A 25,822-nucleotide genomic window follows, 5' to 3' on the forward strand; every position below is an offset into this window, starting at 1 on the left:
CCCCGTGTATCTTCGTACAAAAAAAAACTTTTGAAACGCACTCGCTGCAGGGAGCACGAATGATCGATACTAATAGAATTAAGATCTTGTCATTATCCGAGCGCATTATGAGCCGGCCGGCGATGGTGGGCCACCGATAGTCCAATGACCAGCTTAAACCCGCAGCGGGACATTTCTTCCCTATATAGTAGAACTCCGTCTGGACGGTAGTTATGGGCACTGCATGAAGAGCAATCAGTGACCGCAATTCTGCGCATAATTGAATACCGATCCCAAAGGGTAATGCTGCTTGTTCGACGAGTTGATTGCGTTTGAAGATTAAAGGTATTTTATGGCGGATTTGGATGGGAAGGTTTGCTTACCTTTGATGATGTAGGGATTGATCAAGTTTGAGGGAAAAAGTGGTTGTTTTGAATTTTTTTTTTATTTCATATACATAATTTCATTTGAATACTTCACCCTTAAAAATATAATGCTATTCAAAAACTTCATATCGTTGCACCTGTAAAATTTAGACCAATTCTCTCCTCACGGATACCGGTCATGCTTCATCTTTATCCCTCCGGGAACCGCCGAAGGAGCCAGCGTAAACACTTCATAATCGGCAATGGAAAAGTTGTAATCGCCAAAAAGGTTTCCAAATGTGGCATTTGGTCCATCGTACGAGTGAGGAAAGTTCGAATACGATTCCATGTTGATATTGCAATTGTTCGAAATTAACAAATCTGCTCCGGCGCCGAAAATTGGTCCACAACTGAAAAGAAAAAAATCATGACAATTACTAAAATATTATCAAAATTTTGCCAAACTCACTCCGGGTGGTAGCAAATCGCGTACGGTTTCTTCACGATCTCGAACTTGCTCGGCGGCTCGTTGTTGTAGTTCAGCGCGAACAGAAACGCCTTCTCCGAGTGGATGTATCCGCCCTTGCGGTTGGTTTTGGCGAAGGCCACGTCCGTGAAGCCACCGCTGATGGCGCCCTGGGAGCCCTGAAAATTTCAAGATTTATTAGTTTATTAGAACCAGAACACTTCAGAACCAGAACCAGAACCAGAACCAGAACCAGAACCAGAACCAGAACCAGAACCAGAACCAGAACCAGAACCAGAACCAGAACCAGAACCAGAACCAGAACCAGAACCAGAACCAGAACCAGAACCAGAACCAGAACCAGAACCAGAACCAGAACCAGAACCAGAACCAGAACCAGAACCAGAACCAGAACCAGAACCAGAACCAGAACCAGAACCAGAACCAGAACCAGAACCAGAACCAGAACCAGAACCAGAACCAGAACCAGAACCAGAACCAGAACCAGAACCAGAACCAGAACCAGAACCAGAACCAGAACCAGAACCAGAACCAGAACCAGAACCAGAACCAGAACCAGAACCAGAACCAGAACCAGAACCAGAACCAGAACCAGAACCAGAACCAGAACCAGAACCAGAAACCAAATTCCTCACCTGTGCAATAATAAACAACGGTGCCACTCCATCACAGTGCCGATGAAATGCCGCCGCCGAGAACCCGTTCGTCGACGCCCGGTACATCAATCTCCAGGTCTGCTTCGGCGCCCCGTAGAACCCGTTCAGCGTGCCCTGCATGTGAATCTTGTCGTTCTTCAGAATCGCCGAACCATGAAACAGATTCAGCATCAACCGGGGCTGCAGTCGCTTATCGTTCTCCGCCAGTCCGGGACCAGCCTGGATGGGTGCGGCCGACGCCGGAAGTTTGTTCGAATGTAGCGCCGCCCGACGGTACCGTTCCAGGGACAGCTCGATCGGAACCGCTCCCGTCGGTTCGACTTCCTCTGCGAACACTTGGCTATCGATGAGGAACAACCGCACGTGGGAAATGACCGGTGCCAGCTGTTGGCACACCCGTTGACGCTCCTCCTCGGTCCAGTGGGCCGTCGGTTGGGTCACTCCGGCTTGGTTCTTGGCCCAGGCCAGCACGCATCGCCACACGTCCTCCTCCTCGAGACCGAGCTGGGGGTGGAAAAATGAACAATAAAAATATGTTAGGCAACAAACAGAAGCGTCAAGAAACTGCAATCTTCCACCCCGGTGCGTAAAGTGCGGTGAGACCCACTTCACCGAAAGGTGCAATCTTCCGCGGAAAGACCAGCTGGGGGAAAACGCCCAGCAGCACAAAGCGCGCGTCAAGTGTGCGAACTGTGGTGGAAACCACACGGCGAATTTCCGTGGCTGTGCCGCGCGGAAAAAGTACATCGAGGAGCAGGACAAGAAGAAGAAAGCGCCAGCGTCCCGCCAACCTCCAAAGACATCGAGCTCGAACGCTGCAGCAGCTGGCGGTGGAGCGGTTCCATCGACCAACCCAGCGTTCCCTCCCGGTTGGGGAGGTTCGTACGCTAGAGTAGCCGCTTCTGGGAGTGGTACTTCACCGGGACAAGCAGACGTCACCGGAGATGACCTCTTCACGCTTCCCGAGTTTTTCGCTCTTGCTGGAGAGATGCTCACGCGCTTTCGTGCCTGCCGGAACAAGGCAGAACAATTCCAAGCTCTTAGTGAGCTGATGATGAAGTACATCTACAACGGATAAGCTGCCTTGTGCAGCAAAGTTTTTCGACGTCAATGGACAAAACATACTGTGATTTAGTTTTAAGCTATTCTATTTCTATCCTTTTCCTTAGTAAATCTAGAAGGTTTTTTTTTTTAATTTTTCCTTCTCTTGCCAAATCCATTGTTAGAATATCCAATTACATCAAAATGAATTATAGTTCAAATCATAGTTGAAAGGAACTCCAAAACTCTATTAGGTTATAAGAATTACGAAATTGTGAATTGATTATTTACTAATAAAAACTAATTGAATTGAATTGAATTGAAAACAGAAGCGTCCCCCTTCCATTTTTAATTGGGTCCTAAAATGAAGCTTAGATTGCTGATATTATTGTTTACAGCGATAAAGCTTATTTTTCTGAGTACAATGACCCTTTATACGACCACAAAGAGTTTAAGATGGATTTTTAAATCAATTTCGAAAAATTAAACTCGCGGTCCGTCTTGACAGAAAAGCTCCTACTTGACAGCTTGTTCCAAGGGGACCATAGTTGATCCATCGAAAAAATGTTGTCTTGCCAAAAAAAAAATTTGCATTAAAATGAAAAAAAGTGATCACAAATGGTTTTTAATCGTGTTTTTTACCGTTGTACATAAAAATTTACATAGGGCTTTAGTACCCAATTCTCAGAACCCCTGCAGGCTACGGGCCTGAGTAATATAGGTTTTACACCGTGACGTCATTTGACAGCTCGTGTGCACTCTTTACATGGTCTTCGTCGATTATCGACGAATTTCCCCGAACAAAATCGACGACCGCATCGAACTGTGCTAAGTCCATGTAAACAGTGCACTCCTTTCTAACCTCCAAATCGAGTCGGCGTAAAACCTAATTGCAAAAATCTAAAGAATCACAAATAGTTGCAAAGAGAAAGATGATTTTCTAAATTTAATTTTAATGCGTTTTTGATGCATACCATTTGATAACTTCCGCATGGATATGCATCGTATCGCCAAAAACTCATTAGTGATGAATACAAAGTTCACTATAAATGCAGGTATAATCCTCGACAAACCTTACAGTTTAATCAACTCACAAGCTTTCAAACAGTCCCGGAACAAACCCCATCTCAAACCATGAAGATTTGGCCATTCCTGGCCACCGTCGCCCTACTGGCCTCAACCAAAGCCCAGGACGCTGCCTTCGACCCATTCGTACCCAATGTTCCAGAAGGTGGTTCCGATCCGGTACTCACCGCTTCCATTGATCCCGACTCCACACCTTCAGCGAGACCGTACGGCAACGGAGAGCCCCTCCCGACCATTGCCCCGGAGCAACCGGACCAGAAGAAGACCTGTGGTCAGCGGAACCACGGCATTGGGCAGGGCAAGGGAAAGGGTTTCGATAAGGGAGCCAAGGGCAAGGGCGGCAACATGGGACGGGGGCCGAACAAGGAAAATAAGGGTAACAAAGGGAAAGGGCAGGGACGTGGGCAGGGGAATAATTAGAATTCTGGAGTGGAAAACATGTAATGCATTATAATCTAACAAAGTGTGTTAAATAAATCTGAAATTTTTTTTTTATTTTGCTTTTTTATTTTGTTTTTAATATTTTGCTTTTTTGTGATGTACATGGCGATTTGGTTCAAATTTTACCAAACTAATCGAATTTTAATGTTTATCAAAGATTTAATGGTCTTTCCACTCCGCATTGATCTTTATGGCATTACTCGATTCCATTATAAAGTCATTTGAAAAAAGACCTCGATAAAAAATATACAAAATGTTATGATTCATTAATAACTAGCCTAATAATTCGAGCTTTATAAGATAACAAATTAAATCGTTGATATGGTTGCTTTTTTTCATTAATTTTTAACTTAATTCTCCATCGAATTAAATTTGAAAAAGAAATTATTCCGAGAAAAATTACTTTCAATTATTACATTGAAAAATAACTTTCAATAATTATTACAGGTAACTTTTGTTGTATATAAACATGTTTCGTAACTTTTAGAAGAAATTTCATGAGTAATGTTTAGGAAAAGATTTTTTTGATTTTTCAAGTACGTCCAAAAAAAGTATCAGCTGATTGTACCAGCAAAAAGCTCATGGCATTTAAAAATAAAGGTAGAAAAATATTTTGTGAGCTCAAGTAGTATAAAATAGGTAAAGATAATTTCTTATGAAATATAAAACATGAATTTTAAAATTAATTCATACAAATGATGTCAGGATCTAAACTACAAATTGAAAAAAAAAATCATGCTTAGCGTTACAATTTGCTTCCGCAAAGAGAAACTATGGTTATCAAAAACTCATTAGTAACTAATTTCCACTATAAAAGGTTTTCTAAAATGATTTTTTATCACAGTTACTCTAGCTACTTTAACCAACCTCAGAACCAACCCTAGCCAAACCATGAAGATAGTTGTCCCGACGACACGACAAGACACTCGGTGCAAAAATCTGCGTAAAATCTGGTCCCACCGTGAATCCCGTGAAATCACCGTGATTGACAAAAGTCACGGTAAATTGAAAGACCCCTCGGATTTCGCTTAAATTAAAGTTATCTCGCAACACTGTGTGAATGTAAATATTTACATTGATCAAAATCTGTCAAAATCATTTTATTTCGAAACTTCAAAGGATCAGATTTCTTTCTGGCCATACTGGCAGAACCCACTTCAACATTGCCGGAAGCCACGCACTCCAAGGCTCCAACTTCCTTTTTCGGCAGAAACCCGGTTCCGGAATGTGCCAACGAACCTCTCCCTGGCACCGCAGGATTCGGCAGCGTGCCACGGGCCTCGTCGCTCCGGCCCGGACGGGTTGGACCACCTCCTCTTCTCAGGCCTGTCCTTCGTTGGGTGGTTGGAGTTATGATGAGGGAATCGCTGATTCCAACGATTTGTGTGGAGTATCCGGCGAAGGGACATCGGAAGTGAAACATTGCAGGATCGAGCCCACTCACGCGTGGGAGCTGGGGTTGGGGAGCAGCGGAGGATGCGCCTGTTCAAGTTAGGACGAGGTCCGGTCATTTTGGCCATACTGGCGGAACCCTTGTCGCGATGATATCACGGAAGACGGAGTTGATTATCATTGAGAGATGTATTTCGATTCAGCTAATAATCCACTCCGGTGATGTCATCGCAACAAGGATTCCGCCAGTATGGTCAAAATGACCGGACCCCGTCCCAGCTTGAACACGCGCATCGACCGCTGCTTCCTAATCCCAGATCCCACGCGTGAATGGGCTCGATCCTCCAGTGCTCCACATCCGACATCCTTTCGCCGGAAACTCCACACAAACCGTTGGAAAGCCTAATTTCCATAAAACTTGTGATTTTGACTTTTTTCAAACTCGATTCCAATAAACCTTCGTTTGGTTTTAAAGAATTATGTTAATTATTACGTGGTTTAAAACGTGGCTTAAACTTTAAAATTGAAAATTTGGTTTAATATTAATATTCTTATTATTCCTAATGAATGTTTCTGGAAATCTATGCAAACATTTAACATTTTTTAGGTAACAGATTAAAGAAGCATGGCTTTGAATTTGATTTTTTTCAGTTAGTATCCTATAAAAATAAATGTTGATAATATGCCAGTTTTCCTATCAAACTTGCACACCATTAGAAATAACTTTGATTTTGTTTTAATTCATACATTTACATATTCAGTAACTGAATATGTAAATGTATCCTTTCTTTTTTACAATGCATTTCACAAAAATACTACACCACAAAATTGCAATAATTTATTTTTTTTTATTTTGTATAAATTATGATAATTGAATGAAAAATTCGTCAGAAATAAAATTGCAAATATCTTTTTAATTGATCAGTTTGAGTTTGTTTTACTTTGAAAATGAATAGAATATTTAAAATTTATAATATGTTGTATTCGAAATCCTTTGAAAATTTTACGTAAGTTTACAGTCAGGGGTGCCCAACCTTTTGGCCCTGCGGGCCAGATCTGATTTTTCTAAAGCAGAGGCGGGCCGGAACTAATGTTGGTGAAAGTAAAAAACAGTAAACATTTTTTTTCATAAAATTTATTTTAATAGGTTAACTGCCGTTCTACGCATAATTGTCCCATGTCAGTTTTGGACGATTTTGACTTTATGACATTTTTAAGTTTAGTTTGATGTGAACTTTAAGAAAAACACATAAAATCTGGTACTTTGTTCGGAAACTCATTGAAAACAACACCAAGTCTGTTTGTCCCATCGTTAAACTTCTACGCATAATTGTCCCACCAAGTATTTTCTTACACGGAATCATTAGTTTTACTAAGCATTATGTCTTGTTTACCTGTTGTATTGCAAGAGAATCACAAATGAGGGTGATAAACTGCTAACTGGGGCGATTAGGGACACATAGGGCGAATAGGAACTCACGGGACAATTATGCGTAGAAACACAGAAATCGGTCGAAAAATTTCAATCGCGTTTTTCTCAGTTGCACTTTTTTGAACATGGGACAATTATGCGTAGAACGGCAGTTAATTCAAGTAAACAAATACATAAACAAGTGTTGCAAACAAAATTCAAATAACTTGATTTTAAGAAAGAAATACAAAGATTACTTTAAAAGATGTGTTTATTTGATTTACTTTTATTTTGTTTTGGACAAAATTGTATTGTAATTTTTTTTTGTCGATTGAAATTCAATTCCCTGCCATCATTAACTAAAAAAAATATCAAAATTTCGTCGTTGCAAGTTTTTATTCAAGTTTGAAAAATCAACGAGACAAGATAAAATTTATTAAAGCGAAATTTGGACTCAAATCTTCTCTACGAAAAAACAATTTTTGCGTTGTGGTGCACCTTTATTCAAAAATTTTACAAAACATTTCAAAATTATTTTAAAGACATGAAATTTAAAAAAGTGTATACAAATATATATCTGATTCGTCATTCTTCAAATTTCTTAGAATTATTGAAGATTATGAAAAAATTCTATCTGATGTCTTGACTTCTTTAGATTGTTTTTTTTTTATTTTTTTTTCATATTTACAGCGATATATATTTTCAATATGATTAATTTGCCTTCTTTAAGCTTTTTCCCAGCAAAACTTTATCATTGAAAAGTTGCTCTGAAAAAAATAATAATTTATCAAAATCTTCAAAAAAGAAACAATTGAATTAGAAATAAAAACAGCCAAAACTGTAAGAAATTAGAATTCAGTGTCTTTTGCAATATTTTTGCATATTTTTCAAGTTTAATAATTAATTCTGATAACATCAATATTGAAATGATAAGAATTAAATTCAAACATAAAGAATGTTTAGATGTGAAATAAAATCATTTAAAAAAATACAAAGGCATAATCCTAACAAACGTTGAATGAGCAACATTGAATGTCAGAAGCAAAATAAACAAATTAATGTTTTGTTGTGATATCTGAAAAATTGATCTGAAGATATTTTTTTTTATTTTGACATTCAATTTATTTATTGAATATTTTGTGAAGGGCCGGTCATAGAACTATTTTGAAAGGCCGTCGCGGGCCGGATGAATTGGCTTCAAGGGCCGGATCCGGCCCGCGGGCCGGACGTTGGGCAGGCCTGGTTTACAGTATTGGAGTAGTAAATTCGATTGGAAAAATGCCATTTAGAATGAAAATATTGTTTAACAATTTGTAGGATTAAGTGTGGAATAGGTATTCGCCTACCTACTTGATACCGAATTCGACGTATTAATCCCATATAAATCCTTTTTTCAAAAATGTTTTATTTGATTTTTAATTTATTTGACTTAAGAGCGAGTTTTTCACCGATGTGAAACAGGTCGTATCAAGGTGCTCCGATTTGAATGAAACTTTCAGGGTTTGTTTGTCTATATATGAGATGAACTCATGCCAAATATGAGCCCTCTACGATAAAGGGAAGTGGGGTAAAACGGGCATTGACGTTTGAGGTGCAAAAAACATGAAAAATCTTAAAATTGCTCGCATTTCCGTAAAACTTTATCAATTCCAACTCTCTTAGATGCATTCGAAAGGTATTTTGAAGCCCTTCAAAATGTGCTATAGACATCCAGGATTAGTTTGACTTTTTCTCATAGCTTTTGCAAATTACTGTTAAAAATGGATTTTTTATAAACCTAAATAACTTTTGGCAACAGCCTCCAACACCCATACTCCCATAGGTCAAAAGTTAGGGAATTTCATGGACTATAAGCCTACGGTATTAACTTTTTGGCCAATCGCAGTTTTTCTCATAGTTTTACGATTTTTCTAGAACAAACATTTTACAACGTTAGTTTTTGCCCTGTAGGCCTCCATAGTGACACTTTTTGGTCTTAATTTTGACATATTCGGAATCCTCAGACAATTTCACGTAAGTTAGAAGTATTGGAGTTGTAAATTTGATTGAAAAAATTGCCATTTAGAGTGAATTAAAATATGTTTTAACAATTTGTTTGATTAGGGGTAAAACAGGGTTTCGCCTACTTGATACAGCATTTGACGTATTGATCATAGGGTAAATAAGATCTATTTCTTTTTTCAAAAATGTTTTGTTTAATTATTTTTTAAATCAAAATTACAACTCCAATACTTCTAACTAACGTGAAATTGTCCGAGGATTCCGAATATGACAAAATTGAGACCAAAAAGTGCCGTCTTCTTGGTCTACAGGGCAAAAACTAACGTTGTAAAATGATTGTTCTAGAAAAATCGTTAAACTATGAGAAAAACTGCGATTGGCCAAAAAGTTAATACCGTAGGCTTATAGTCTATGAAATTCCCTAACTTTTGACTTATGGGAGTATGGGTGTTGGAGGCTGTTGCCAAAAGTTATTAAGGTTTAAAAAAGAACCATTTTTAACAGTAATTTGCAAAAGCTATGAGAAAATATCAAACCAATCCTGGATATCTATAGCACATTTTGAAGGGCTTTAAAATACCTTTCGAATGCATCTAAGAGAGTTGGAATTGATGAAGTTTTACGGAAATGCGAGCAATTTTAAGATTTTTCATGTGTTTTGAAACTCAAACATCAATGCCCGTTTTAACCCACTTACCTTTGTCGTAGAGGGCTCATATTTGGCATGAGTTCATCTCATGTATAGACAAACAAACCCTGAAAGTTTCATCCAAATCGGTGCACCTCGATACGACCTCTAGAACAAACCGAGCAGAATCTACAAATACTGCCTCTTAAGGAGGTTCCAAAAACACCCAGCAAGCAAAATACAGTCGAATCTCTGGCTGTCGATCTTCTCGATATCAATAATTCTCCATCTATCGATGAATTCTTCAGTCCCTTCAATCTGCATACTTCAATTATCTTCATTCCTCGATATTTTCCTTTGCTTGAAGGATCTCTTCCTCGACGGTCCCTTGGATTCTGTTTGCTTTAAAAATCTCTTCCGGTTGTCAATAATTTCACTTTCTCATGGCTTGCATAGACATTTTTCTTGGTGAAACGAAGCTTTGAAGGGTGTTTGACATTAGTTTGTTTTTGTTTGATGGACGTTGCCATGTCTCTCTCCTATAGCTGGTATCAAGAAAAAAATATTTTCAATCGAGTCTTCATTTTGCATCGTTCTGTAAACTGATGATTCTCTTCCTCGACGGTCCCTTGGATATTGACAACCAGAGAGTCGACTGTATACAAATTTGGTTCATCGGACCGTTTTTGAAAAAAAAAAAAAAAAACTCCAGGAATGTTGTTAACTGTTAAAATTTTAAATATTCTTAAAGAGAAAAAAAAACATATTTGATTTATTTCAATGAAGTTTGTAAAATTTTAACTAAGAACAAACTTCCCGATTTGTCATTCAGTTTTTCCAGGTTTTCTGCCGGTGGAAATGAATTCCCGTAGTTTTCCTTGTTCTTTTCCCGCGGTGGCCAGTCTGCTCTTGTTTCTCAGAATTCGGAGTTATTAAATCTCCAGAAGCCGACATGAGTGGTTTTTTAATTGAAAAAAGAAAAACTATAGATGTATTGAATCCTAAATGAAGTTCTCAACAATTTCTTAATCATTTAATGACCTCGTTTAATATCCACGTGGCGCTTCACCAACTTTCCGTTTAATCTGACCTTCGTCCATCTCACATTAGTCGATGTTCTCACCGTGCTAGTTGATCTCTTGCCTAATTCTACTCTTCTGCTTGTTTCTGAGTTAAAGTTTCACTAAATAAACAACAACTGCTAGTTTTTTTTTTTTTCAATTTGTTGCAGAGGCTCTCTTGCTAAACTACTCAAAACGTTAGCTCTTCAATCTGGGCCTCATTCAGATTGGTCGTTCTAATTTTACACCGACGAACGAATAAAAATCTTCTCCCAAATTACTCGCGAACTTCAAAGCTTCTGAACGGTCGAGTGCTAGCAAGTGATTTTAAGAATTTTTGACGTCGTCGACGGTGGAACAAACAAATCGTCATTGCCTAGCTCCCACTAAATTGCCCACTTCTACGATGATCTTCTTTGGATGTATAACATCTGCGCCTCCCTTGGATCAACGCCCGGCTCGTGTTGCTCGGCTTTTCCATCATTCTGCTCTGGTTCCGGCCGGCTCACTGCTTTCACCGCTTACGGATGCTCTTTTCGGAGTAAGTTGAACACTGAATTCTACCGGAACAGCGTTTCCGCGCCCTGAAATGACATGGCCAAAATGAATTATGTTTCCACTAAAACTGCAGATATTTTTTTCTTACCTTTCATCGATTATTTGAATCTGATGCCTTCTGCTGCAGAAGACAAATGATCGACGAGTTCTAGCCGTCCACGTACACCCAACTAAAACGGAAATGGACAAAGGACATGGGCCACAGGACATTTGCCACCGTTCCGGAATCAGGAAATTGGAAAAATTAATCCGAACCCGTCAAAAAACGTAAACAAAACTGAATTTCTTGAGGTGACAGTTCTCGATGTCAAAAGTTGCAGTGCTGCCAAATTTGATGCATTTTTGAGGAAACCTCAGTTTGACGTTTCCAGTTCCAAAGGAAACGGAGGGGTACGTCGATTTGGGGCCCACTTTTTGGACGCGAGTGGCTTGTCGTGTCGTCGGTTGTCCTTTTCCCATTTCTGGCCACCGTCGCCTTTCTGGCCTCAACCCGAGCCCAGAAAGCAGCCATCGACCCAACCATACCGATTGCCTTGATTTAGGAGGTCGTTTCCGTTCCAGTTTCGTCTGCTCTCGCAGTGCCAGAGATTACACCTTCGGATGCGCCATACTCTGGAGGGGCCAAGGAAGAAGTGGTTAAGCAGGACCAGAAGAAGAAGGATTGTGGCAAACGGAACCACGGAATTGGCCAGGGTAAGGGAAAGGGTTTCGAAAAGGGAAATAAGGGTCAGGGTGGCAATGTGGGACAAGCCAACAAGGAGGGCAAAGGAAACAAGGGACATGGACAAGGTCAGGGTAAAAACTAAGATAAATTTATATTCAATTAGCCTTCAAAATTGGAAATAAAAAGCAAAAGTACTTCTGTCTACTCTATTTTTATTTTATTTGGAAGCATATTTGGGCCACTTATAACAGAAGGTACAGTCATGCCTCGGTTTAGCACCGCAAATGGCGGATGCATAAACGAGGTGTGCTTAAGGGGTTACATACATGTAGAAAATCGCAAAATTTCATATTACAGATTTTTTTTAAATCCACTTAAAAGATGATTTTCAATCACTCCTGAAAGTTTCATAAAGATATTTCATGATTTAACTGAGTTAGAGACGATTTATGCTCAGAATTTTGCCATGCGCAAAGCCAACTGTCTAACTTTCTGAGCGTTTTTCTCTGAACACCAAGTTGATTTACGGGTGCCACAATATCTCGAGGACCAAATTGGCTGAAATTTTGGGTGAAGACTCCCAAGACATGTTCCGTGTGCATGAAGAAGCCCGATTTTGAAACGTTGAATTTTCAAAAAATACAAAAATAAAAAACTGGCGATTTTTTATATGAAAAACAGAAAAATATTTTTATCTTTTTTTAAATGAACTTTTTGAAAATCGGCCTTCGTCATGCACACGGAACCGGTTTATTGAATCTTCACCAAAATTTTGAGCCGATTTGGTAGAAGCAATGTTGAGATATCGTGGCACCCGTTTTCTAAAACTTCTAACTTCAAATAGCTATATCTCGGCAATGATACAACCAAATGTCTTCAAATTTGTTTTGTTAATAGGTGAAAATGTATATTTCAATGCCCTGAAAACAGATTTAGAAAAAAGTTTAATTGTGTGCTCAAACCGACCTCCGACATTTTTGCCGATTTACATGTATGTAACCCCTTAACTGAGCACAGAGCTAATGGGATTTTAAATTGAATAAAACTCATCTAAATTTGAAAAATTATAGTGTTTTGGAATCGGGATGATGTCAGTTATCCATTATAATTACATGAAAGAAATACTCAAAATTATTGTTACTGAATTTTTCTAATATTTCGAAAGAGATAAAACAAATTTTTGAAAATACTCAGCATTTTCTCAAAACTACGTATTTTCGAAAAGTACTGAACAATTTAGTTTTCTACAATATGGGTATTTAACTATCCGAATTTTTTCATACATTTATGATATTTTTTCGAAATGCTCAACATTTACACAAAACATCGTAAATTTGAAAAAAAAATATGAAAATACGCGTAAAACAAATATTTTTTTTTTTATTTTTTTTTACTCAAAATTTTCACTAAACTACGTATTATCGAAAAAAAATTCAACATGTCATTTTTTTCTGCAAAAAGGGTAACAAATGATCGGGAATTTTTCATACATTTATGAGAAAAATATTTTTTTTTGTTTTTCACAATAAGCTCGATTGCAAAACACTATAATTTTTTTAAGTTTGGATGATTTATCATAGTATTATAGACAATGTTTCCCATGTGACCAAAATCGCATTAGCTCTAAGGCTATTGTATATAGAAATCCCAAGTTTGGTGCTGATTGGACCATCCCTCTATTTTTGGCACTGTCCTCTTTTTTGACGATTTTTTAATATTTTTTTAATCATAACTTTGCAACTATTTGAGCAAAAGACTTTCTACAGGTTGCATTTTATAGAAAATTGTCCAAGGAGAGAAAATCTCTGTGCTTAAATGCCCCCTAATATAATATTTTAACTTTTTAAGTACCATAAACTGGGGTGACTTTGATAGGTTTTTCAAATGCCCGTCAAATTAATATCTAAACATTTTTGAGAATTTTGAGTATGTAAGCATTAAGGGATAGCTTATTATCAAACATATATGCAAAAATGTGACTCTTACATTGGATGTAATCAAATTTATATCAATGTCACCCCGGGCTATCAAAGTCACCCCAGTTTACGGTATTAAAGTTCAATTTTGACAAATTCCATTTTTTTTTATTTTATCACTATCGTGTTCCCCGAACAATTTTACATAATAATCAATGTAAACCTCAAACTAAAACTATTGGCGAGAAACAGCGATATTACTGAAAAAACCCGATTTAATCCCACCTGGGGTGAGACAGAGCCTTTCTTACTAAAGAATATAACAATGGTAAAACTTTTTTCAATTCATAACATCGACTTTGTTTATTTATAACGTCAGCACAAAAGAAAGTCTTATGATGAAAGCAAAGTATTATAAATGATATGATTTCCAAAAGAAATAAAAACGCAATTTTCACAAAAGAAAATATTCAATCGTACAATATGCTTGTACGTTTGTAATCAAACAAGCGTTTATGCCAAACGCGATCATAGCAAGCTTCCCATGCGCCATTGACAATGCACACCGCGGTTTTGGTTTTTAGCTTCGGTGAAACGCGTGTGCCGCAGGAAGCTAGCCTAAGAAGCTTCTAAGAAAGTGACAGAGTCAGAGATAGCTATTTTCAACAACCGCACCACTACACACTTAATAGCGAGAACCTTAGGTAGAAAGCCATTGGCGTCGCCAGCATTGAAAACTTTGAAAACGATATAAACGATGAAAGCTTGGAAAGCTCCTATTGGAATCCAATGAACCCTGTTAGATAAACTTACGACAAATGAAGTCTACATTTAGGCGTTTTTAAGAGCGCACGGAAAACAAATTGATTGTAGCCGGATGAATGTCCTATGTCACAAAAGTTTTGAATAAACATTGGACAGATATGCAAAAACGGACAGGGCAAAAGAAACCGAAAAGCTACGATATCTTACATATTGAAGGAAACATCGGTGGACAAGCTACTACAAAATGAGTATAAGTCGAGCCAAAATATATGCGCCAGCATTCTCGCGCCAGCATTCGAAGCTCAACTTGACAACTTGTCGCCTTGGCGACGAAGCGATGCAGTGTGATTTTTTGACGATTTTTCCGATTAAAATTCACGCTGAATCGACATATTTACGAAGATGGAAATGACGTCCTGGCTTAAAGTAAAACCTATACCTTTCTTTAGTAAGAAAGGCAAAAAGTAAATCGTTCTAAAACTTGATCGGGATTGCCGATCGATGTCGAATTTGTTTCAGATGCTCACTCATGGTCTGTACTATGAATGTAGCAAGAAATTTTGAATAAAGTCAGAAATGAAAAACGTTGGTGAAGGTCACCAGGTGGGCTTTTACCTTTTTTTAGGGATTTTTTTTCTTTTGGTAGGTTAATCAAATGGCTCTAACTCCAGAACCAGATTATGGATCTGGATGAAAATTTGGGAGGTTGTAGAGCTCGAAAAATGCAATTTTTGAGATAAATAAAAAATATGAAAATGAAAAAAATTGACCATATTTTCATTTGAAAACTGTGTATTTTGTTGAAAAGTCTGGCCGCATCCGAAAACAGATGGATATTTTGAAATTTGCGTGGCAACTCGCCCAGGTTCAGCACACTAGCTTTCATCTGCACTCAGAAAAATCGAAATCGGATTTATGGGAGCTGAGAACGGCGCGACACAAAATTTTGCAAAATTTTACCACATACGAACATCACTCGACCTCCACGGAATTTATTTTCTCAAAATTCGAGGATTCGAGATAGACGAGTTCTGTCAAGGTGAATCGATAGAGCGTCGAAAATCGATGCAGTGTGATTTTTGACGATTTTTCCGATTAAAATTCACGCTGAATCGACATATTTACGAAGATGGAAATGACGTCCTGGCTTAAAGTAAAACCTATACCTTTCTTTAGTAAGAAAGGCAAAAAGTAAATCGTTCTAAAACTTGATCGGGATTGCCGATCGATGTCGAATTTGTTTCAGATGCTCACTCATGGTCTGTACTATGAATGTAGCAAGAAATTTTGAATAAAGTCAGAAATGAAAAACGTTGGTGAAGGTCACCAGGTGGGCTTTTACCTTTTTTTAGGGATTTTTTTTCTTTTGGTAGGTTAATCAAATGGCTCTAACTCCAGAACCAGATTATGGATCTGGATGAAAATTTGGGAGGTTGTAGAGCTCGAAAAATGCAATTTTTGAGATAAAAAAAAATATGAAAATGAAAAAAATTGACCATATTTTCATTTGAAAACTGTGTATTTTGTTGAAAAGTCTGGCCGCATCCGAAAACAGATGGATATTTTGAAATTTGCGTGGCAACTCGCCCAGGTTCAGCACACTAGCTTTCATCTGCACTCAGAAAAATCGAAATCGGATTTATGGGAGCTGAGAACGGCGCGACACAAAATTTTGCAAAATTTTACCACATACGAACATCACTCGACCTCCACGGAATTTATTTTCTCAAAATTCGAGGATTCGAGATAGACGAGTTCTGTCAAGGTGAATCGATAGAGCGTCGAAAATCGATGCAGTGTGATTTTTGACGATTTTTCCGATTAAAATTCACGCTGAATCGACATATTTACGAAGATGGAAATGACGTCCTGGCTTAAAGTAAAACCTATACCTTTCTTTAGTAAGAAAGGCAAAAAGTAAATCGTTCTAAAACTTGATCGGGATTGCCGATCGATGTCGAATTTGTTTCAGATGCTCACTCATGGTCTGTACTATGAATGTAGCAAGAAATTTTGAATAAAGTCAGAAATGAAAAACGTTGGTGAAGGTCACCAGGTGGGCTTTTACCTTTTTTTAGGGATTTTTTTTTCTTTTGGTAGGTTAATCAAATGGCTCTAACTCCAGAACCAGATTATGGATCTGGATGAAAATTTGGGAGGTTGTAGAGCTCGAAAAATGCAATTTTGAGATAAATAAAAATATGAAAATGAAAAAATTGACCATATTTTCATTTGAAAACTGTGTATTTTGTTGAAAAGTCTGGCCGCATCCGAAAACAGATGGATATTTTGAAATTTGCGTGGCAACTCGCCCAGGTTCAGCACACTAGCTTTCATCTGCACTCAGAAAAATCGAAATCGGATTTATGGGAGCTGAGAACGGCGCGACACAAAATTTTGCAAAATTTTACCACATACGAACATCACTCGACCTCCACGGAATTTATTTTCTCAAAATTCGAGGATTCGAGATAGACGAGTTCTGTCAAGGTGAATCGATAGAGCGTCGAAAATCGATGCAGTGTGATTTTTGACGATTTTTCCGATTAAAATTCACGCTGAATCGACATATTTACGAAGATGGAAATGACGTCCTGGCTTAAAGTAAAACCTATACCTTTCTTTAGTAAGAAAGGCAAAAAGTAAATCGTTCTAAAACTTGATCGGGATTGCCGATCGATGTCGAATTTGTTTCAGATGCTCACTCATGGTCTGTACTATGAATGTAGCAAGAAATTTTGAATAAAGTCAGAAATGAAAAACGTTGGTGAAGGTCACCAGGTGGGCTTTTACCTTTTTTTAGGGATTTTTTTTTCTTTTGGTAGGTTAATCAAATGGCTCTAACTCCAGAACCAGATTATGGATCTGGATGAAAATTTGGGAGGTTGTAGAGCTCGAAAAATGCAATTTTGAGATAAATAAAAATATGAAAATGAAAAAATTGACCATATTTTCATTTGAAAACTGTGTATTTTGTTGAAAAGTCTGGCCGCATCCGAAAACAGATGGATATTTTGAAATTTGCGTGGCAACTCGCCCAGGTTCAGCACACTAGCTTTCATCTGCACTCAGAAAAATCGAAATCGGATTTATGGGAGCTGAGAACGGCGCGACACAAAATTTTGCAAAATTTTACCACATACGAACATCACTCGACCTCCACGGAATTTATTTTCTCAAAATTCGAGGATTCGAGATAGACGAGTTCTGTCAAGGTGAATCGATAGAGCGTCGAAAATCGATGCAGTGTGATTTTTGACGATTTTTCCGATTAAAATTCACGCTGAATCGACATATTTACGAAGATGGAAATGACGTCCTGGCTTAAAGTAAAACCTATACCTTTCTTTAGTAAGAAAGGCAAAAAGTAAATCGTTCTAAAACTTGATCGGGATTGCCGATCGATGTCGAATTTGTTTCAGATGCTCACTCATGGTCTGTACTATGAATGTAGCAAGAAATTTTGAATAAAGTCAGAAATGAAAAACGTTGGTGAAGGTCACCAGGTGGGCTTTTACCTTTTTTTAGGGATTTTTTTTTCTTTTGGTAGGTTAATCAAATGGCTCTAACTCCAGAACCAGATTATGGATCTGGATGAAAATTTGGGAGGTTGTAGAGCTCGAAAAATGCAATTTTGAGATAAATAAAAAATATGAAAATGAAAAAATTGACCATATTTTCATTTGAAAACTGTGTATTTTGTTGAAAAGTCTGGCCGCATCCGAAAACAGATGGATATTTTGAAATTTGCGTGGCAACTCGCCCAGGTTCAGCACACTAGCTTTCATCTGCACTCAGAAAAATCGAAATCGGATTTATGGGAGCTGAGAACGGCGCGACACAAAATTTTGCAAAATTTTACCACATACGAACATCACTCGACCTCCACGGAATTTATTTTCTCAAAATTCGAGGATTCGAGATAGACGAGTTCTGTCAAGGTGAATCGATAGAGCGTCGAAAATCGATGCAGTGTGATTTTTGACGATTTTTCCGATTAAAATTCACGCTGAATCGACATATTTACGAAGATGGAAATGACGTCCTGGCTTAAAGTAAAACCTATACCTTTCTTTAGTAAGAAAGGCAAAAAGTAAATCGTTCTAAAACTTGATCGGGATTGCCGATCGATGTCGAATTTGTTTCAGATGCTCACTCATGGTCTGTACTATGAATGTAGCAAGAAATTTTGAATAAAGTCAGAAATGAAAAACGTTGGTGAAGGTCACCAGGTGGGCTTTTACCTTTTTTTAGGGATTTTTTTTCTTTTGGTAGGTTAATCAAATGGCTCTAACTCCAGAACCAGATTATGGATCTGGATGAAAATTTGGGAGGTTGTAGAGCTCGAAAATGCAATTTTGAGATAAATAAAAATATGAAAATGAAAAAATTGACCATATTTTCATTTGAAAACTGTGTATTTTGTTGAAAAGTCTGGCCGCATCCGAAAACAGATGGATATTTTGAAATTTGCGTGGCAACTCGCCCAGGTTCAGCACACTAGCTTTCATCTGCACTCAGAAAAATCGAAATCGGATTTATGGGAGCTGAGAACGGCGCGACACAAAATTTTGCAAAATTTTACCACATACGAACATCACTCGACCTCCACGGAATTTATTTTCTCAAAATTCGAGGATTCGAGATAGACGAGTTCTGTCAAGGTGAATCGATAGAGCGTCGAAAATCGATGCAGTGTGATTTTTGACGATTTTTCCGATTAAAATTCACGCTGAATCGACATATTTACGAAGATGGAAATGACGTCCTGGCTTAAAGTAAAACCTATACCTTTCTTTAGTAAGAAAGGCAAAAAGTAAATCGTTCTAAAACTTGATCGGGATTGCCGATCGATGTCGAATTTGTTTCAGATGCTCACTCATGGTCTGTACTATGAATGTAGCAAGAAATTTTGAATAAAGTCAGAAATGAAAAACGTTGGTGAAGGTCACCAGGTGGGCTTTTACCTTTTTTTAGGGATTTTTTTTCTTTTGGTAGGTTAATCAAATGGCTCTAACTCCAGAACCAGATTATGGATCTGGATGAAAATTTGGGAGGTTGTAGAGCTCGAAAAATGCAATTTTGAGATAAATAAAAATATGAAAATGAAAAAATTGACCATATTTTCATTTGAAAACTGTGTATTTTGTTGAAAAGTCTGGCCGCATCCGAAAACAGATGGATATTTTGAAATTTGCGTGGCAACTCGCCCAGGTTCAGCACACTAGCTTTCATCTGCACTCAGAAAAATCGAAATCGGATTTATGGGAGCTGAGAACGGCGCGACACAAAATTTTGCAAAATTTTACCACATACGAACATCACTCGACCTCCACGGAATTTATTTTCTCAAAATTCGAGGATTCGAGATAGACGAGTTCTGTCAAGGTGAATCGATAGAGCGTCGAAAATCGATGCAGTGTGATTTTTGACGATTTTCCGATTAAAATTCACGCTGAATCGACATATTTACGAAGATGGAAATGACGTCCTGGCTTAAAGTAAAACCTATACCTTTCTTTAGTAAGAAAGGCAAAAAGTAAATCGTTCTAAAACTTGATCGGGATTGCCGATCGATGTCGAATTTGTTTCAGATGCTCACTCATGGTCTGTACTATGAATGTAGCAAGAAATTTTGAATAAAGTCAGAAATGAAAAACGTTGGTGAAGGTCACCAGGTGGGCTTTTACCTTTTTTTAGGGATTTTTTTTTCTTTTGGTAGGTTAATCAAATGGCTCTAACTCCAGAACCAGATTATGGATCTGGATGAAAATTTGGGAGGTTGTAGAGCTCGAAAAATGCAATTTTGAGATAAATAAAAATATGAAAATGAAAAAATTGACCATATTTTCATTTGAAAACTGTGTATTTTGTTGAAAAGTCTGGCCGCATCCGAAAACAGATGGATATTTTGAAATTTGCGTGGCAACTCGCCCAGGTTCAGCACACTAGCTTTCATCTGCACTCAGAAAAATCGAAATCGGATTTATGGGAGCTGAGAACGGCGCGACACAAAATTTTGCAAAATTTTACCACATACGAACATCACTCGACCTCCACGGAATTTATTTTCTCAAAATTCGAGGATTCGAGATAGACGAGTTCTGTCAAGGTGAATCGATAGAGCGTCGAAAATCGATGCAGTGTGATTTTTGACGATTTTTCCGATTAAAATTCACGCTGAATCGACATATTTACGAAGATGGAAATGACGTCCTGGCTTAAAGTAAAACCTATACCTTTCTTTAGTAAGAAAGGCAAAAAGTAAATCGTTCTAAAACTTGATCGGGATTGCCGATCGATGTCGAATTTGTTTCAGATGCTCACTCATGGTCTGTACTATGAATGTAGCAAGAAATTTTGAATAAAGTCAGAAATGAAAAACGTTGGTGAAGGTCACCAGGTGGGCTTTTACCTTTTTTTAGGGATTTTTTTTTCTTTTGGTAGGTTAATCAAATGGCTCTAACTCCAGAACCAGATTATGGATCTGGATGAAAATTTGGGAGGTTGTAGAGCTCGAAAAATGCAATTTTGAGATAAATAAAAATATGAAAATGAAAAAATTGACCATATTTTCATTTGAAAACTGTGTATTTTGTTGAAAAGTCTGGCCGCATCCGAAAACAGATGGATATTTTGAAATTTGCGTGGCAACTCGCCCAGGTTCAGCACACTAGCTTTCATCTGCACTCAGAAAAATCGAAATCGGATTTATGGGAGCTGAGAACGGCGCGACACAAAATTTTGCAAAATTTTACCACATACGAACATCACTCGACCTCCACGGAATTTATTTTCTCAAAATTCGAGGATTCGAGATAGACGAGTTCTGTCAAGGTGAATCGATAGAGCGTCGAAAATCGATGCAGTGTGATTTTTGACGATTTTTCCGATTAAAATTCACGCTGAATCGACATATTTACGAAGATGGAAATGACGTCCTGGCTTAAAGTAAAACCTATACCTTTCTTTAGTAAGAAAGGCAAAAGTAAATCGTTCTAAAACTTGATCGGGATTGCCGATCGATGTCGAATTTGTTTCAGATGCTCACTCATGGTCTGTACTATGAATGTAGCAAGAAATTTTGAATAAAGTCAGAAATGAAAAACGTTGGTGAAGGTCACCAGGTGGGCTTTTACCTTTTTTTAGGGATTTTTTTTTCTTTTGGTAGGTTAATCAAATGGCTCTAACTCCAGAACCAGATTATGGATCTGGATGAAAATTTGGGAGGTTGTAGAGCTCGAAAAATGCAATTTTGAGATAAATAAAAATATGAAAATGAAAAAATTGACCATATTTTCATTTGAAAACTGTGTATTTTGTTGAAAAGTCTGGCCGCATCCGAAAACAGATGGATATTTTGAAATTTGCGTGGCAACTCGCCCAGGTTCAGCACACTAGCTTTCATCTGCACTCAGAAAAATCGAAATCGGATTTATGGGAGCTGAGAACGGCGCGACACAAAATTTTGCAAAATTTTACCACATACGAACATCACTCGACCTCCACGGAATTTATTTTCTCAAAATTCGAGGATTCGAGATAGACGAGTTCTGTCAAGGTGAATCGATAGAGCGTCGAAAATCGATGCAGTGTGATTTTTGACGATTTTTCCGATTAAAATTCACGCTGAATCGACATATTTACGAAGATGGAAATGACGTCCTGGCTTAAAGTAAAACCTATACCTTTCTTTAGTAAGAAAGGCAAAAAGTAAATCGTTCTAAAACTTGATCGGGATTGCCGATCGATGTCGAATTTGTTTCAGATGCTCACTCATGGTCTGTACTATGAATGTAGCAAGAAATTTTGAATAAAGTCAGAAATGAAAAACGTTGGTGAAGGTCACCAGGTGGGCTTTTACCTTTTTTTAGGGATTTTTTTTTCTTTTGGTAGGTTAATCAAATGGCTCTAACTCCAGAACCAGATTATGGATCTGGATGAAAATTTGGGAGGTTGTAGAGCTCGAAAAATGCAATTTTGAGATAAATAAAAATATGAAAATGAAAAAATTGACCATATTTTCATTTGAAAACTGTGTATTTTGTTGAAAAGTCTGGCCGCATCCGAAAACAGATGGATATTTTGAAATTTGCGTGGCAACTCGCCCAGGTTCAGCACACTAGCTTTCATCTGCACTCAGAAAAATCGAAATCGGATTTATGGGAGCTGAGAACGGCGCGACACAAAATTTTGCAAAATTTTACCACATACGAACATCACTCGACCTCCACGGAATTTATTTTCTCAAAATTCGAGGATTCGAGATAGACGAGTTCTGTCAAGGTGAATCGATAGAGCGTCGAAAATCGATGCAGTGTGATTTTTGACGATTTTTCCGATTAAAATTCACGCTGAATCGACATATTTACGAAGATGGAAATGACGTCCTGGCTTAAAGTAAAACCTATACCTTTCTTTAGTAAGAAAGGCAAAAAGTAAATCGTTCTAAAACTTGATCGGGATTGCCGATCGATGTCGAATTTGTTTCAGATGCTCACTCATGGTCTGTACTATGAATGTAGCAAGAAATTTTGAATAAAGTCAGAAATGAAAAACGTTGGTGAAGGTCACCAGGTGGGCTTTTACCTTTTTTTAGGGATTTTTTTTTCTTTTGGTAGGTTAATCAAATGGCTCTAACTCCAGAACCAGATTATGGATCTGGATGAAAATTTGGGAGGTTGTAGAGCTCGAAAAATGCAATTTTGAGATAAATAAAAATATGAAAATGAAAAAATTGACCATATTTTCATTTGAAAACTGTGTATTTTGTTGAAAAGTCTGGCCGCATCCGAAAACAGATGGATATTTTGAAATTTGCGTGGCAACTCGCCCAGGTTCAGCACACTAGCTTTCATCTGCACTCAGAAAAATCGAAATCGGATTTATGGGAGCTGAGAACGGCGCGACACAAAATTTTGCAAAATTTTACCACATACGAACATCACTCGACCTCCACGGAATTTATTTTCTCAAAATTCGAGGATTCGAGATAGACGAGTTCTGTCAAGGTGAATCGATAGAGCGTCGAAAATCGATGCAGTGTGATTTTTGACGATTTTTCCGATTAAAATTCACGCTGAATCGACATATTTACGAAGATGGAAATGACGTCCTGGCTTAAAGTAAAACCTATACCTTTCTTTAGTAAGAAAGGCAAAAAGTAAATCGTTCTAAAACTTGATCGGGATTGCCGATCGATGTCGAATTTGTTTCAGATGCTCACTCATGGTCTGTACTATGAATGTAGCAAGAAATTTTGAATAAAGTCAGAAATGAAAAACGTTGGTGAAGGTCACCAGGTGGGCTTTTACCTTTTTTTAGGGATTTTTTTTCTTTTGGTAGGTTAATCAAATGGCTCTAACTCCAGAACCAGATTATGGATCTGGATGAAAATTTGGGAGGTTGTAGAGCTCGAAAAATGCAATTTTGAGATAAATAAAAAATATGAAAATGAAAAAATTGACCATATTTTCATTTGAAAACTGTGTATTTTGTTGAAAAGTCTGGCCGCATCCGAAAACAGATGGATATTTTGAAATTTGCGTGGCAACTCGCCCAGGTTCAGCACACTAGCTTTCATCTGCACTCAGAAAAATCGAAATCGGATTTATGGGAGCTGAGAACGGCGCGACACAAAATTTTGCAAAATTTTACCACATACGAACATCACTCGACCTCCACGGAATTTATTTTCTCAAAATTCGAGGATTCGAGATAGACGAGTTCTGTCAAGGTGAATCGATAGAGCGTCGAAAATCGATGCAGTGTGATTTTTGACGATTTTTCCGATTAAAATTCACGCTGAATCGACATATTTACGAAGATGGAAATGACGTCCTGGCTTAAAGTAAAACCTATACCTTTCTTTAGTAAGAAAGGCAAAAAGTAAATCGTTCTAAAACTTGATCGGGATTGCCGATCGATGTCGAATTTGTTTCAGATGCTCACTCATGGTCTGTACTATGAATGTAGCAAGAAATTTTGAATAAAGTCAGAAATGAAAAACGTTGGTGAAGGTCACCAGGTGGGCTTTTACCTTTTTTTAGGGATTTTTTTTTCTTTTGGTAGGTTAATCAAATGGCTCTAACTCCAGAACCAGATTATGGATCTGGATGAAAATTTGGGAGGTTGTAGAGCTCGAAAAATGCAATTTTGAGATAAATAAAAATATGAAAATGAAAAAATTGACCATATTTTCATTTGAAAACTGTGTATTTTGTTGAAAAGTCTGGCCGCATCCGAAAACAGATGGATATTTTGAAATTTGCGTGGCAACTCGCCCAGGTTCAGCACACTAGCTTTCATCTGCACTCAGAAAAATCGAAATCGGATTTATGGGAGCTGAGAACGGCGCGACACAAAATTTTGCAAAATTTTACCACATACGAACATCACTCGACCTCCACGGAATTTATTTTCTCAAAATTCGAGGATTCGAGATAGACGAGTTCTGTCAAGGTGAATCGATAGAGCGTCGAAAATCGATGCAGTGTGATTTTTGACGATTTTTCCGATTAAAATTCACGCTGAATCGACATATTTACGAAGATGGAAATGACGTCCTGGCTTAAAGTAAAACCTATACCTTTCTTTAGTAAGAAAGGCAAAAAGTAAATCGTTCTAAAACTTGATCGGGATTGCCGATCGATGTCGAATTTGTTTCAGATGCTCACTCATGGTCTGTACTATGAATGTAGCAAGAAATTTTGAATAAAGTCAGAAATGAAAAACGTTGGTGAAGGTCACCAGGTGGGCTTTTACCTTTTTTTAGGGATTTTTTTTTCTTTTGGTAGGTTAATCAAATGGCTCTAACTCCAGAACCAGATTATGGATCTGGATGAAAATTTGGGAGGTTGTAGAGCTCGAAAAATGCAATTTTGAGATAAATAAAAATATGAAAATGAAAAAATTGACCATATTTTCATTTGAAAACTGTGTATTTTGTTGAAAAGTCTGGCCGCATCCGAAAACAGATGGATATTTTGAAATTTGCGTGGCAACTCGCCCAGGTTCAGCACACTAGCTTTCATCTGCACTCAGAAAAATCGAAATCGGATTTATGGGAGCTGAGAACGGCGCGACACAAAATTTTGCAAAATTTTACCACATACGAACATCACTCGACCTCCACGGAATTTATTTTCTCAAAATTCGAGGATTCGAGATAGACGAGTTCTGTCAAGGTGAATCGATAGAGCGTCGAAAATCGATGCAGTGTGATTTTTGACGATTTTTCCGATTAAAATTCACGCTGAATCGACATATTTACGAAGATGGAAATGACGTCCTGGCTTAAAGTAAAACCTATACCTTTCTTTAGTAAGAAAGGCAAAAAGTAAATCGTTCTAAAACTTGATCGGGATTGCCG

The 25,822-nt window shown here is 37.8% G+C and overlaps 1 protein-coding gene across 1 annotated transcript in view; it reads right to left on the minus strand.

Annotated features, from left to right (window-relative positions):
• Positions 1-468: 468 nt before the first annotated feature.
• Positions 469-25,822, minus strand: part of LOC6047363 (serine-enriched protein) — a 103,160-nt gene continuing 77,806 nt past the window's right edge. Inside the window, exons 5-7 of the mRNA XM_038256398.1 lie at positions 1,467-1,991; positions 814-989; positions 469-754 (exon numbers count right to left, since the gene is read on the minus strand). Of these exons, the coding sequence (XP_038112326.1) occupies positions 529-754; positions 814-989; positions 1,467-1,991 (927 nt within the window). The 3' untranslated portion in view covers positions 469-528. The remainder of the gene's footprint in view (positions 755-813; positions 990-1,466; positions 1,992-25,822) is intronic.

Source organism: Culex quinquefasciatus, chromosome 2 (assembly GCF_015732765.1).
Source record: "Culex quinquefasciatus strain JHB chromosome 2, VPISU_Cqui_1.0_pri_paternal, whole genome shotgun sequence".
Lineage (NCBI taxonomy): Eukaryota > Metazoa > Arthropoda > Insecta > Diptera > Culicidae > Culex > Culex quinquefasciatus.